Source organism: Colius striatus, chromosome 2 (genome assembly GCF_028858725.1).
Source record: "Colius striatus isolate bColStr4 chromosome 2, bColStr4.1.hap1, whole genome shotgun sequence".
In the NCBI taxonomy this organism is placed as follows: domain Eukaryota; kingdom Metazoa; phylum Chordata; class Aves; order Coliiformes; family Coliidae; genus Colius; species Colius striatus.
In genome coordinates, this window is record NC_084760.1 from 50,013,605 (window position 1) to 50,028,997 (window position 15,393).

Sequence of the window (15,393 nt, forward strand, 5' to 3'; positions counted from 1 at the left end):
TAAATCCCAACTGACATGTACAGAATCGAATTGAGTATGAAGAGAAAGTGGGTAAAATGTATCTCCTAATCTTCAAATGCCGAGTCTTGCTTTCTCATGTCATCATGTTCCATTTCCACATTAGGACCCATTATTTACTCTGGGCTGACAGTCATTCCAAGAACTCCTGCCTCAATTCTTTAAGTCTTTTTTTTTAACTGAACTTGCAGCATAGGTTTCTCAGGGCACTTAGAGAATCAATCCTGCTGCTGTAAAGCTCACCTGCCCGCTAAAGGGCAAAGTCGGTGAGATACTAGGGAAGGAGAAGTTTGCTCATATAAGAGGCCCTTCAGTTATTAACAACTGGGTAGAACAGAAAACTGATACTCTGAGAGGAAAAAAATAATTAGAAGGAATAATTAGATGGAACTGAAAATATTATTGGCAAGAAGTGGTTTTACATCCACAAATCATTGACCATTGTTGATGTACATGGAGCTACACATGGATTTTTTTTAAGGCATCTCTTGTGGTTTTTAATCACAAAGCTCTTACTATACAGAGTATTTTGCCTTCTCTGAGTATTTTAATGTCTGTTAGTTTATTTTTTCTGCTGTAAAATAATCTATACACATTAAGTGATGGTAATCATCACTCAGTAGCAAATCTTCCAAAACACTGAATACAAAGGCAAAAAGCACCTGGTTCTTTCCTTCATGTTTTGCAAGAGAGAATCATGAACATATCAAAAAGTACTGAGTGACCATGAGTGGCAGTTCACAGGTTCACTTACAGAGCAATCTAAATCAGAACAATTGGCAGATTCTAATTGTGATGGAAGATTCGGTGGCTTTGTTTTTATTTTATTTTTTAATGTCCACAGTGTTTAATGTTTGTATTTCTCAAGCTAATAGCAAATGCTAAGTGACATTGTGGGTTCTCAAATAAATTAATTCGTTCACTGCCAACAAAAATAATACGTAACATGCTTAGACTGAAGCTCCCCACTATCATCAACTGAATTTACCATTAGGACAACACCATTAAGTAGCACCTCTGCTTAGGTTGGATTAAAGGATATGCTGTAAACTACATGCAACACTTGAGACTGAATCAGTATTTAAATCCAAGTCTCTTGAGACCCAGCTTGCCATTCCAAGAGATAAAACTTTATGTTCTACACTACATTAGAGTGCCTCCATCGGTTTTATAAGAGCACAGATGGGTCAGACCCACTGCACGGTTCTCATTTTCCTATTAAACTAGTACACACTTTAATACACCTCTCAGACTCCTCAGAGTTAACAATGGCCATCAGTTTTATGAGCTAATTTCCAGACATTGACATAATTGAGAAAGTAGAAAAATAAAAGAGTTAGAAGAAGGTAGAAACTAGTATGCCAGATCTCATCATAGTTAATGTTTTAAAGGGTATATCAATCCTGTGGACAACATTCCTTGAGTTGCTGTCAATATCTTAAATACCACAAAATACTAATTCATGCAGCTTTAAAACATTCTATTTAAGTGATCTAATAACCTTTTCTAAAAGGTGATTGCAGTGATAAGATCATAAAGTGTAGCAAATGGAGGCTTCTGTGTATTTTGTTGGGTTGTTTTTTTTAAGAAAAAAGGATGTATGGTATTTTAGAGATCACAGTCAAGCAAGAGGAAAAAAACAGTAGTAAATCATCCAGCACCTGCAATAACTAGATAAGAGAACAACAATTAATCTTTGGTATTAAAATATTTTGCCTCTTAGAAGAAGCTTGAGAACAACTGTGATAATCAAAATGAAGAAAGTTTACCACATGCCAAAACAAGTTTACCACAAAATATCATCTACATCCAATTACTTCCCATGTCATATAACATTGCCTAGGGCATGAACAAGGCTTCCTTCCTGGTGTAGCCTGAGTTTTTCTTTTCAAAGTGTATAGACAAGAATTTTCCAAGCTTCTCTACCTTTCTTTCTCAGTTTCCACAACTCATTCCTTTCCAATCACAACCCCTCACCAACAGGAATGAGGATCCCTATGCAGCAAACAAAAGCTGCCTGACTACAGATTTGCTCTCCTGAATTATCTCTCATGGACGTTTAAAAGCAATCCCTATACTCCTGTGGCTACATGGACCTTAGGTAAGAACCTCCCATGAACATTTTTATTGAAGACTTTTCAGTTTTCTGGTTGGTCCCATTTGCAATTTCTGGTTTACCAGATTTTCCAGATAGGTCTTCTATTTTCCTCCTTTCCCCCAAACCTCCCACAGTAAGAGACCAGAAGAGCTTTTAGGCATTGTTCCAAGATTTCCAGAGGCCCCACAGCCCATCCAGCCTGCCAACAATCTGTGCACACACAGTAAGGACATCTGATGTACTTGGGAACGTGTGGGACTCACTGCATAGGCAATATGGAACACATATGCACATATTTCCATCCTAAATCCTATATAATACACCCCAGATATTTCTCTCTTTTTTTTTTTTTTCCTGTATGAAGTCAAATGGAGTTGTCGAAACTCTGATAGATTCCAGCATTCATTATAAATTCATTCTCTCTGATATACCTATTATTTTCCTGTGACATTTGCTTTCAAAGGCATTTTGATATCTGCTTATAGCTTTTGCGTGTTTCCAGTTTCCATTACCATATGTTAGTCTGGAAATAGAAATAGGTGACAGTGCACTGCCCCAAGCTTTGAATCACAGTTTCTTTATACCTAAATCTTGTTCGGGCTGGTAAATGCAGCTGCCACACGACCATTTCTGACAATCCTGCTGACTTATAGACAACTAAGGAAAGGTAACTAAGAGAGATTTCTCAGGTTCTCAGGTTTGCATTTTCACAATTAAAAAAGTCCCATCCTTTTCCAGTGTAGGACGGTGTTTTAACCTTGGATGGTTGAATGACTACTCTAAAGAACTCTTTTGCTAACAAGAGCCAAACCATCTAAAATACTGTGAGCCATCTCATGCCATTTATCCAATATATTATTTCTTTAATTAAGGCAAGTGGTAGAGAAATGTAAGATAACATGTTCTTTGATAGCATTGCTAACTATACAAGCTGCAACTTGATGAAAAACGAGCTTAGTTAATGCTGTTTCCTTGATATCATGCTGCAAGGTGAGTCATAGTAGAGACCGACACACGCTTTCTTAAAAGCCTACGATGGATGAAAAAGTTCTCACTGCTTACTTTACTTACTAAGACAGATGTTTCTATTCTGATGTTCCCAGACAGATTAAAAAAAAAAAATCTGAGTAATGTCTCCTTTCAAGCTGAAAGCCAGGTTATGTTTCCCTTTGTTTCGCCATAGTCATTTCCATTACCTTCTTTAAAATTATAATTTTCACCCACCAATGAAAGGAGCACTGTACCTTGCCATTTTAACCTTGATTCTTTCGTATTTTCAGTATAAAGGTATTTCCTGTTGTGCTGGAGACTTTCTGAAAGTTCAGTAATTTTATTCACGTTTCCGTGAGCACAAGCATTTTACTTTTTTGCAGTTACTTGGTTTCATCTGATGCTTGTTCAAGTTACCTTTATTTGCATACTTCTTTGCTAGAGTATTAGGATCTGATGGGAATAGATTCTGCTTTTAAATTACGCTGCTGGAAATGCAGACCACCTTCCACAGTCTACAATAAACTTGGTGCAGATTTCTGTTGTAGTAACAGAACAGAAAGTGTCCTTTGGCTTGTATCACACCATTTTCCCAATTTGTATTCATCTGGTAAGCTATTTGCTTTCAACTACGGTAGTTGATTTTATAAACTTTATTAACAAGTAGGGCTTAGATTATAAAAGTTCATGGTTCAGGAAACTAAATTTTATTCCCCTATCCTTTTAGCATGAAGAAAGCAAAAGCTGTTTCTGTTTTTCTGCAAGAGCATTTTCCCAACTCCTGTATCTCATTAAAACATGATGTTATATGCACGATGAATGACTACTTGTTCTACAAGCTAATAAATTAAAGTTACAATATTATATTACTATGAAGGAACAAATTAAAGGTGAAAATTGAACGGGAAATCTCTCTCTAAAATAATGAAGTAGGCCTATATATTCTTTTGTGCAATACATAGCTCCTTCTAAACAGACTGTTATCTCATTCAATATTTTTTCCCAAAAGTTAAACCCAAAGAGTGTAAGGAAGATCACGTCAAGGAAACAAAGACAAAAATCCCAAGTGAGACAAGAGCAAAATTCTAATTTCATTCTAATTCCATGTATAAGAACTATTTACAAGTAAGCAAGCATACCTAAAAGCTTTATTAGAAGCACAAAAACAAATTGGACACTATAGTAGACAGTGCACAGGCTATTAAGAATAAACTGCTAATAATCAACATTACATGTGGAGCTAAGATAAGGAAGAGAGTATTTAGACACAGAATACAGAAAACATATTTAACATAAAATCAAGACTAGGCCAGAAAAAGCATAGCCCAACATCTGATTTATGTAGCAACTGTTGGACAATGTTTAGTGTGTGCAGTGGGGAACTGATGACAATACATTCCTAGTAAATTAAAATAAAGATATTTCTCACTATGACAAAATTGGAAGAGAACAGACTAAAGCTGGCATGACATTACTTTTAGTCTGATTGTATTGATATTTACTAATTATACAAAATTACATATAATATAAAAGGCATAAGAAAATAGCTACAGAAAAGAAGGATCTATATCAAATAGCGTGTCATTTCCTCTTTCATAAATTGCTATTATCTAATCACCTTTTTTCTAAATCATTATTTTCCACTGATGAGCCATTAAATGTGAATCTCATATACTTTATGAGTTATTACTCAAAGCGATACATTACCGCTCTTGAGAATTATGTAATATTAAGAGACGTTACAATTACATTTCTTGCAAAGAGATTTAAGAGACGGCTTTAAAAGCTGAATCCTTTGCCAAAAATATTAGCAGTCAAGTTAAACTCTCGCTAGCATGCTTAGCTCATTAAGACTGCCTTTTTTTAAGTGCACATAATGCTAGAAGCAAAACACAAGTCTGGACTTATAAACTGCATGGATGTCACTGCTGTCATTTTGTTACCCACTTCTCCCCTTTGCCTTAGAACTGCACATAGATCACCTCGAGGTACCTTCATTGTTTTCCCTTCCTTTCAGTCACATGCTCGCCTAATCCTTCAGTCAGCCTACAAATCTCACCTTCCAACTTTGCTTGTTTTCATTTCCAGATTTTTACTTTGCTGCCCAAATCAATTCGAGTGTCCTTAGCACTTACACTGCACACCAGGTACCATGTGACACGTTCCTGGGGATTCACTGCTGCGGGTCTGATACACGAAATAAAAGCCTCAGAAATAATAAACTACTAGCAAAAATCAGACCTCTCTGAAGCAGAGTCATTGTCTAACACAGACTCCTTGTCTGTGTTTCAGTATAGACTACAGATCCCTCAGGGCAAGAATCAAGTAATTTATGACATAATAAAAACACAATAGCACTACACTAAGTCATTCTTCAAAGAGATATCCTGAGGTAATGCTACATATCATTCACCTAAACCTGCAAACAATGCGTATACACCTAAATCTGCAAACAAAAATAGGCAACTGTCAGTTAAGGTAACTTCCCAGTACCATGCATGCAGGTTACTCAGTATCTGGTCCAATCAAACCTGTGTTTCACAATAAAGGCAGTTTAAGCATCTAATCTACAGGTATTTAAAGTAATATTCTTGGTATTTTCTTTAACCAATTCTAGTAATTGTTTTAACCCACTACAGGGTGCAACAGAGGCTTCAGAAGTTAGCATCCCACTTTGCATCGTGGTAGATGAAAAGCAGGTCCTGAGAGTATGCTTCAGACATGTGGGATTGTGCCACAACTTAGGCGGGACACTACAAGGCTCCATCCCGAGCATCCACTGGAGAAGATGCCCTGGGAAATCAGAGGCCTTGACTGAGCTCAGAAGGAGGGTGCTGCCACTCAGGTCTCTGGCTGCAGGGTGGCACTGGCCTCATGGCAGGAGATACGCTCTAGTTGGGGCACTCGGTCACCTACGACAGGAGCTGGGCTGGACGTGAACAGAATCCATAGCATCATGAAGAATATATATGACATGAACAAGGTGACCCCAGACACCTTCCAAGGGTTTCTGGAGGATGTTGGGGTAAATTTCTTCATACAGAGACTATGTGTATTCTTTCAGATCTGTGATTCAGGAAAAAGGAATAACTAGTTGGGGATATGATAAGCAAGGGCAGCCTTGGCTGAAACAATAATGAATAATGCAGTAGTGAAGGCAAGGGGTAGAACACAAGCCTGAGGCTTCATGGAAAATTGATTGGATCATCAGGGTCTGAGGATGGTGGTTAACAGTTTATACTCAAACCTGGGGGCTGACTACAAGTGAGATACCAAAGAGGCCTATGAGACCTATCTTCACCAATGCCAGGAGAAGAAGCTGAAACTCATCAAACCGAATGAGAACAAAGTCCAGCACCCCTTACAGACTAACTCCCAGGTTGGGGACTGACTGGCTGGAGAATATCTCTCCAGAAAAGGATGTAGGGGTTCCAGTGGACATAACGTGACCTAATCTAGATGGGCCTGCTTTGACAGGGGGGCTGGACTAGGCCCCTTCCAACCCCTACCATTCTGTGACTCTCTGATTCTATGAGGCAAAACATGAATCAGCAGGGTATCCTGATAGGGATGAAGACACTCAGCATCAGTAGGCTGCATTGACTGTATCAACAGTAATACAGACAAGTAGATGTACTAGGGAGTAGATTACTCCCTTTTATTTAGCACTTGTTGGATCATTTTTGGGCCACTCTAGGGACCTGAAAACAAGACAGACTTTGGTAATTTGGAGCAAGTTCAGTGGAGAGCCGCCAGAACAGTCAGACGCTGGAGAATCTACTCTGGGAGAGGAAGCTGAGGGACTCACATTGGTTGAAATTGGAGAGGAACTTAAAAGCAATCTTCCTGGTCCTTATGGAGAGGTGACTGAGAGAGGTGTCATTTGCAGTTGTATATGACAGGAGAATGGAAGATTACTTGCATAAACTGAAACAAGAAGTTCTGACTCAGTATAAGGGGAAAAGGTCTTCACTGTGAGGATGAAATCATTCAGACAGGGCACAGAATCTTTGTTCTAAGCGGTCTTCAAGACCTGGCTGAACAAATCCCTCAGCAGCCTGGTCTGAACTCAGAGCAAGTTCTGCTTTGAACAAGATGACAGACAAGAGACCTCCTAAGGTCCCTTTCAAACTGACTGAATCTATCTGCAATTAGTATTTTATTTTGGACCAGGAGATAGTCTTTGAAATGGAACAAGATTGTCTGCACCTATGACACTTCAGCTTGTGCTGGAGAGTTCTCTCAGAGTACACAAAATAAATTCCTTTGGGATTAAATGAAAACAAAAGGTATGCAGCAGTCACTAATGAGAAGCAGTCCATTGGACAAGGCCAGAGAAAGCCCAAAGTAGTCTCCTTACTCCAAAGCACGTACAACATGCATGCCAGGTACTCAGTACCATTTTGCTGTACAGATATACTTTTGTTGTGCCACTCAACATAGACATTGTCATTTGAAGAGTTACGTTTTTCCATTTCAGCATTTGAAAAGGAATGCTAGCATACAAACACTGACTTTTTGACGGTGTAAACTTTGTCAGAGGATAGGAATGCATGCTGTCTACAAGACTGAACGTATATTTTCTCACTAGAGCTATGCAGAAGTCTTTTTGCCCTTCTCAACAGTTCCTTCACATTCAAAACAATATCAACAAACCATGCAGCACTTTGTCCAACCCAGGTCTTCCTGCACTAGAGGATTCCAAATAGGAGAAAAAAGCAATAAGGAAGGAAAAGTGCAAGTCCGAATCAAAGTCAGGTGACAGTTCATTAATTTCTTAAACCTTTTGTTGTATTTGATGTTTGATAAACAAGAGTTGTTTGAAAAAGTGAGATTTAATTAAAATTGTTGCTCTGCCCAACTGAACAATCAACAGAGATGCAACTACAGTAGGGTGTTTTGTAACTCTCTGAACAAAAGCCCACATAGCATCTCCAAAAACTTCTAACAGGATAATGCCTGCAAATCCCAAGAAAGCCACCTTTGTACACATAGGAATGATTTAACCCTGTTAACAGAGGGATACTATCTCTTTTGCAGGTCTCTTCAATATATAAACTAATAATGTAAACAGAGAACCTCCTGTAGATCTCAGTGTTTTGTTCTCTAAACATCTCGGTATCAAGGCTGATTGTGCTTATGCAACTTACTAAGGGTGAAAGAAGACAAGAGCCTGGCCACCAGCATTTCCTGTATGGAGCTTCGTAAGTGGTCAGGAGCAAATGATCTGCAGACTGCACACAGCACAGGAGACCACTCTTCTCCTTATCAAGCCATACACTTCATGGAAGCATCTGAACAAGAGGCATCCTAGAAGAACACCACTTGAACAGGCATAGCCCTTTCTCTTTTGAAGGTTTACAAGATTATAAGACTTCTAAGCCCACATCAGAAAACCACATAAATCAACACAAAGAATATTTTTATTTTAAAAACAAACCAAAACAAACAACACAACAGCAACCTTAACTCATCTTGAAAAATAATTGCTAAATCCTCAGAGAGTTTCAATCTGGATTAATCTTTTATGGATTAGATCATACTCCATCTGATGTTACTTCAGGAAAAAAGCTATAACGTCAGTTGATCACAGAATCATAGAATGGTAGGGTTGGAAGGGACCTCTAAAGATCATCTAGTCCAACCCCCCTGCTCAAGCAGGTTTGGCTAGATCAGATCACACAGGAACGCATCCAGATGGGTTTTGAAAACCTCCAGAGAAGGGAACTCCACAACCTCTCTGGGCAGTTTGTTCCAGTGCTCCCTCATCCTTAATGGATATGAGCATCACATCTGGTATAAGGGTACCCTCCTTTACAAAACTTAAAGGTAACTCTTACATAGAACTTACCAATGGCCTTTGTGTAATGTCTGGCTCCAAGTAACAGCTCTGGAGCTCTGTACCAGAATGTAACCACAACTGGATCCAAGTCTGCCAATGGCTTCAAAGGTGAGTTGAACAATCTTGCAAAGCCCATATCAGCTGAGGGTGAGGTGAGTAGGTAGGAAAAAGTAAAGAACATTTAAAATTTTAACACAAATAATTCAGAATTAAACAGTATTTCCAAAAAGCAATTATAAGAAAAGCTCAAAAAAACATTAAAACTAACAAGTCTAAGTTTCTAAGAAAGTAATAAGGTACTCATAACATTACTGGGCCAAATTTATTTAAGGCTAAATTGCATTTACTTCATTTATAAGTAAATTGGTTGCTTGTAAAACTTTACACAACGCAGATGCCTTTTTATTTAGATAGAACTGTAACAGAAATCTGGTTAACTGAAGTCAACAGGAACAAGTCTCTAATGTGTATTTTCTCTTTTATTTTTATATATGTTTACAGAACTACGAGCCTTTGTGACTGCTATATAATTAGCCAAAGTGCAAAACCAAAATAACTTCAGCGTAGAGTGTTTTGCACTATTTTTCCAAGTACGCCTCCTACTTGATTTGGAGGAATGAACTCTAGAATCACAAAAAAGTTTTTAACTGGGAATTAATGAGATCAGTGAGCACACACTCTTACAGGATGTATTTTAAATGTAAGCATTCATTTCATCAAACTCAAACATTCTCACTAAAAACAATGTTGTAAGTAATACTAAGAAGTGTCAGATGGAAGAGTATAAAATTTGGGTGTGTATTCAAAACCACCCATTTCAATCCAAATAAGAAACTTATCTTTTATACAACTTCACATCAATCTTTCTGCTTCCAAATTTGTGAAATATCCAGTATCATTTTCTTGCAGTTACCCATACTAATGCAAGCATATGAACACAAAATGATTATCAATGTTTTCAAAGACAGTAACAGTCAATGAATACAAAAGAGGCTCCAGTATATTACTTTTTCTTAATGAATGCCATATGTTTTATTAAAAAAAACATTTATATCCACATGACTAAGGCTTATGATCCACACAGGTAATCAGGTCTTGGATAAAGACCATCAGTTACATGCATTTCCCACCTTGTTGCCAAATAGCCTTTTGTGTAGCAAACATTAGGACCTCAACAAACATGTGCATTGACATTATTTATGTAAAAATAATTAAGAACAAATGAAATGTATAACTAACAACATTATGCTAACTAATTGTAGTAGAAGTCAAAAGAACGTTGGCTTTAGCCGTGTTCTGTGTGCTTATTACTTTCTTGTTTCTTACAGATGATTTTAGCTCATCAGATGTCCTTGGCAAGTTTTATGAATGTCTAATAGTATGTTTGGAATCTCTTAAGCTTGTGACCTCAACGAAATTTTCTCAAAATGTTTACCTATTTTGACTCTTCCTCTTTCCGGACCTTCACCCATAACCAGAATGTTTGCTGGTTTCTGGAAAACAAAAATGCAGGGTATTTAGTTGACTAACCTCTGATTATTATCTTCAAGTTTTAGAAAAATATGTACATTTATTTTATAACAAAACCTTTCTATAAATATCTTTATAAGTCTAAAATTACCATACCTTTATGTTTTGCTGACATTTAGCTTTTATCCCTAGTTATCAATTTCAAAATTAGAAAACTGGTAAAGTATCTCAACATTTCACAGTAAGAAATGTAACCTTAAATTAAATTTGCATTTCCATTTTTACCAGAACAATCACGGTCACTGGCAAGGCTTTCTGCTGCAGGAAAATTTTATAGCAGGCTAACACCTATGCAACACATCAATAACCTGGCAAGGGCTACTTTTTCTAGCATAACTTACTGAAAATTATGCCAAATCTTAGTATGCAAATACACAGATGAAATTTGCTTTTGCTGTCATTATATATAAATACATTTTTAGAGCTATACTCGTTCTTAGTGTATGAATTATAAAAATCACAGTGGCAAAAGCATTTTTTCCCCCACAACGTAAGTAGACTTCATATTGTGAGAATTCATTTAAGAGCTGGAGTATATACAGTTACATCCACAAGCTTTTCATAGTGTAGACAGCAGCTTCACAAGTATAAGACCTTTATAGGAATTTTATGTGATCTGCAGTTGTTCATAACTAGCTGCTTGAGAATACCATATAAAATCTGCACATGACATCACAGCAATTGTTCTGCAATTAGGACGTAGGTTCCCTCAGACATCAACAGTCATTTCTTGGAAGCTTTTCCCCTATTGTGTTAACAGCTGTAAAGAAGTAAACAAGATTGAAAATATTAAGTGATTTGAATGAAGAGATGCACAAAAAAGTTTCAAAGCAGAATTTTTGGAAGGTTCATGCAAACATTAATTGTATTTAAAATCCCTGATGCCTGAAGAGGTCTGCTTGATTTGTTCAAGAATCTTTAAGAGATGTCCAGAAAAACAGCACCAGAATCTCAGTTTCTCAGTTCTTACCACTTGCCACTATATACCTGAAACAAGACACTCAAACTAGGTTTACTAAAATTGCAAATCCTTAGCTTTTTAAAAATAACAACAAAACACTACTCAACTTACACCTTCTCCTTTCCCCCAAGAAGCTATTCTCCTTTCCCAACTCAACCCCAGAACTAGAAATTGCTTCTTCTCTCTCTCCAGCTTCATTTTCTAACCATGCTCCAGATGTCATTGCTTCTTTCATTCCTCCTTTTTTAATCTCAGGATAATTCTCAACATCATCCCTGACTTCTCATTCCCCAATATATTTTTGTAACACCTAAAGAGGGAATAGACAGTCCTTCTTGGAAAATACTATAGCTATGTCAATTGATAAACTAAACACTCACCAGCAAAGGCAGGAAAAATTATTACGCTTGTTCTTAGCTAATATTTAATGATAACTAAATCAATACTTCAAGGCAACTGGTCAAACACTGGTTTTACATTTATGTATTACCCTGAAGTGAATATTCTGGAGAGCTGAACAATCCCGTTCTACGTATTCAGAAACAGGCAGCAAGAGAAGCATGTAAGTTTGCACTATACATCATGTGTGTTAGAAATTACATAGGTAAAATTGTCCCAATTGAGACCGCAAAACTTTGGTTTCCAGGTTGGAACTCTTCCCTAAAATACTTCCTAGCAACCTTGACTGAGAACTGAATATGAATCAAAACCACTTCAATGGACCTTAACATTCAGGACTGTATTTCAGACACTATAAAATGCATTTGTTTGTCATGTGTACAGAGCTGATAAAAATGTAGTTACTGCTCTGACTCCTAGATTAGTTTTTTTCTGTAACAGAATTATGTTGTAGGAGATAAATTATGTACCACCAGGAGATGTACTAAGATGAAATTAAAAATCTAAGCAGACAGAATAGGATTCCCAAAACAAAACATCTCACAGGATTCATATTTTAGAGGATTTTTCAAGCAGCAATTTCTTCATAGAAAAAAAGTACTATTTTATGTCTCACATAAACCACAACACTCACAGAAAAATTCAGGTTGGAAAGACTCTCCAGAGATCATAAAATCTGACCTCTCTGTTCAAAGCAGGGTCAACTAGAGCAGATTGCTCAGGCCTGAGTCCAGTTGGGTTTTAAACATCTCCAGGGATGGAGACTACACAGCCTCTCTGTGGAACATATTCTAGTGTTTGGCCACTCTCACAGCATAAAAAAGTTTCTTTGTACATTTAATTTATGCCCATTGCTTCTTATTCTGTTCCTGGACAGCACTGTGAAGAGTCTGTCTCACTTTTCTTTACTGCCACTTAGCACATAGCTATACACATTGGTAAGATCCCTCCTGAGCCTTCTCATCTTGAAGCTGAACAGTCTCAGCTCCTCCAGCCTCAGAAAAACATCCCCAAACCCCTAAGCAACTTAGTGGCCTTATATATACAGGAGATACACGAGGTTAGAATCTATGGAAGGAAGGAACTTGTGACACTTATGGATTTTTAAGCTGGAATGACTCAAAGAGATGATGTTCTATTTAAAATTTAAATCTGTACTAATATTTCCACGGAGTATCAGAACCCTGCTCGGGCAGCCAGCAAAGAAGTATGCTGGTTTATAACCATATCAGATTACATACCCAGTAGCTCTTGTGAATCTCTCTGCCCACAGGAGTTGTTGGTGGGGTAGGGGGAAGAGGAAGAAGAGAGAAACCAGGGGATAAATAAACTGTGAAACACTTGAAAATTTATTTCTAAAAGAGCAAGTGCTTCCCTTGAGGCACCACCATCAGCATGCAGATGATAGGCATTTCATGGATTGCATCCTGATGCCTGCAGGATCCCCACTGATCTGCAGACCATGGTCTCAATAACAGCTAGCACTGTGGCAGCTTATTGCAAGGTTATAAGTCTAGGTACAAATATGTTCCTTAAATCAGAAAGAGAACACACCTAAATTCTTATTTGTCACACGGGCAAAGCAATCACTTGGTTATTAGCTACTAAAAGGATAAGAACTTCTTACTAGTCAGAGCTGTTCTGGTTAGGAAGGCCTTTTTAACTGTATGTATGCTGAACTAGCCAAAGAGTAGCACTAACCTGGTAAGATCCATCTTTCTGAAGAGGCAAATGATATCCATCTCCTGTGCCCATATATTTTTACTTAATAAACAGTTTAGAATATAGGTTGTGTTTTGCACATTGTGTTTGTTATTTTATATTATAACATCTCAAAACTAAAGCATTGCCATCTATTGTTAAGTTGTTCCTGTTTTGACCCATTGTGCTGCAAAGTAAAACTCTTCACAGCCCCCGGAGTCTTCAGGATACACAAGCCACACTGAGAGCAACTCAATTCTGATAAAGCAGAGGTGCCTGGCTAAACAGGTGGTACCATGGCAGAGCAGCAGAACTTCAGAGTAGCCACTCAGGTATGGAAAGGAAAGACTTGGGGTCTTAGAGGAATTAACTTGACATCAGAGATCCTCAGGAAAGTATGTAATGAATGTTTCCATCATGAGGTAAGAAAGGATTGCTGAAGTGAATGCAAACAACTTCTGCTTTTTTGAGAAGGGAGAACATGTTAGTCTCATTTCTGGATATGAAGCAGTTAAAAGCACTGCAACATTTTACTTCAAGATAGTCACTCAATACTCTAATACGGAACTACAGTCTAGTGTAATATAGTTTCTGGACAGCTGTCAGAATCAGATTAAAAAGTGGGAACAAGACAAATCAAAAAGCTCCATACCTCACATAAGTTCAGCCTACATTTAAGTTGTAAGCACCAGACTAGTTGCTGAAGCAAATCCTACTGCTATCCATATGAGGAAGAAAACAGTGATTTAGGTAGAAGAAAATATGAAAGCCCAAGTAGCTAAGACACCAAAATCTGACATGTACTTAGAGTAAATCATGTCCCTTCCCAAGAGAAAATAATTTTATTCAAGAGAGATTGAATTCAGAAGCCTTGTTTAAAATCCTTAATAAGGGCAAGGTAATTCAACAAGGACTACACTTCTGAACCAGTTACTACCCAATTCATATCCTCTCTATTTCTTTCAAACTCTCCCCTTGCTGAGAACACAAAACACCAGCTGCGAAGCAAAGTGATGCTGCTAGTCTCCACCTACCTAGTTGCTATAGAAACAACAGAAACAGTAAGAGTTAGGAGTGTCACGTTTAAGATCAGCTATAAAATGATTCAGAAAAACCCCTGTTGAGAAATACAGTTGAGGTTTGGCTGTCTAAAGAACATTTGCAAAATGAGTAATGTCAACAGCAACAAACAACTGGAGCAAAAATCTGATATATCTGCCATAAGAGATGCAGATGACTATAATTTAATGGGTTCTTTACAAGTCATAAGCATGGATAATAGTATTTACTTTTCTAAATCAGCAGGAGTGTGGGAATAAAGCAATTAACAGATCTCTTAGTGGGAGAGAAATGAAAACGTTGAGCTAACATGTATGTTTTCCTAAATAATAGAAGCGCCCTGAATGAGACGCATATAGATACCCATGTGATCTTTATCAACATACCTCCTATTTTAATACTTAAAGAGTAGACTAGAAGAAAGGTTGATGGAAATGAAACCATTTATGGTCTTGAAAGAGCACAGTGGGTCAAAACAGGAACAAGAGCCTAACAATAGAAGGCAATACTTTAGTTTTAATGGTTATTGTTGTTATCTCTTTAAGTACAGTGGTGACACAATTCTTAAGAGATTCTGTGCAGAATTACAGCCCTGTGAGAAAATGTCCACAGGGATATACCACTTTCCATACACCATTCTTTATTGTTTATATCCAAACAAACGTGTTTCCCTTTTGGAATGTATCACTGGACAAAGAATAATCTGAAATTTGGAGGCTTCTATTGTAAAAGTGATTACAAGTCTTCCAGATAAAAGCTCTCCCCACAATTAAACTGGCCTGTGATGAGGTCCTT

The 15,393-nt window shown here is 37.5% G+C and overlaps 1 protein-coding gene across 2 annotated transcripts in view; it reads right to left on the bottom strand.

Moving 5' to 3' along the window:
- CDK19 (cyclin dependent kinase 19) overlaps positions 1-15,393 on the bottom strand; it is a 128,358-nt gene that overhangs the window by 26,956 nt on the left and 86,009 nt on the right. For both annotated transcript variants that reach the window (XM_061990478.1, XM_061990477.1), the window contains 2 exons: positions 10,384-10,441; positions 8,958-9,089 (listed from right to left, as the gene is read on the bottom strand). In XM_061990478.1, coding sequence (XP_061846462.1) covers positions 8,958-9,089; positions 10,384-10,441 — 190 coding nt within the window. The remainder of the gene's footprint in view (positions 1-8,957; positions 9,090-10,383; positions 10,442-15,393) is intronic.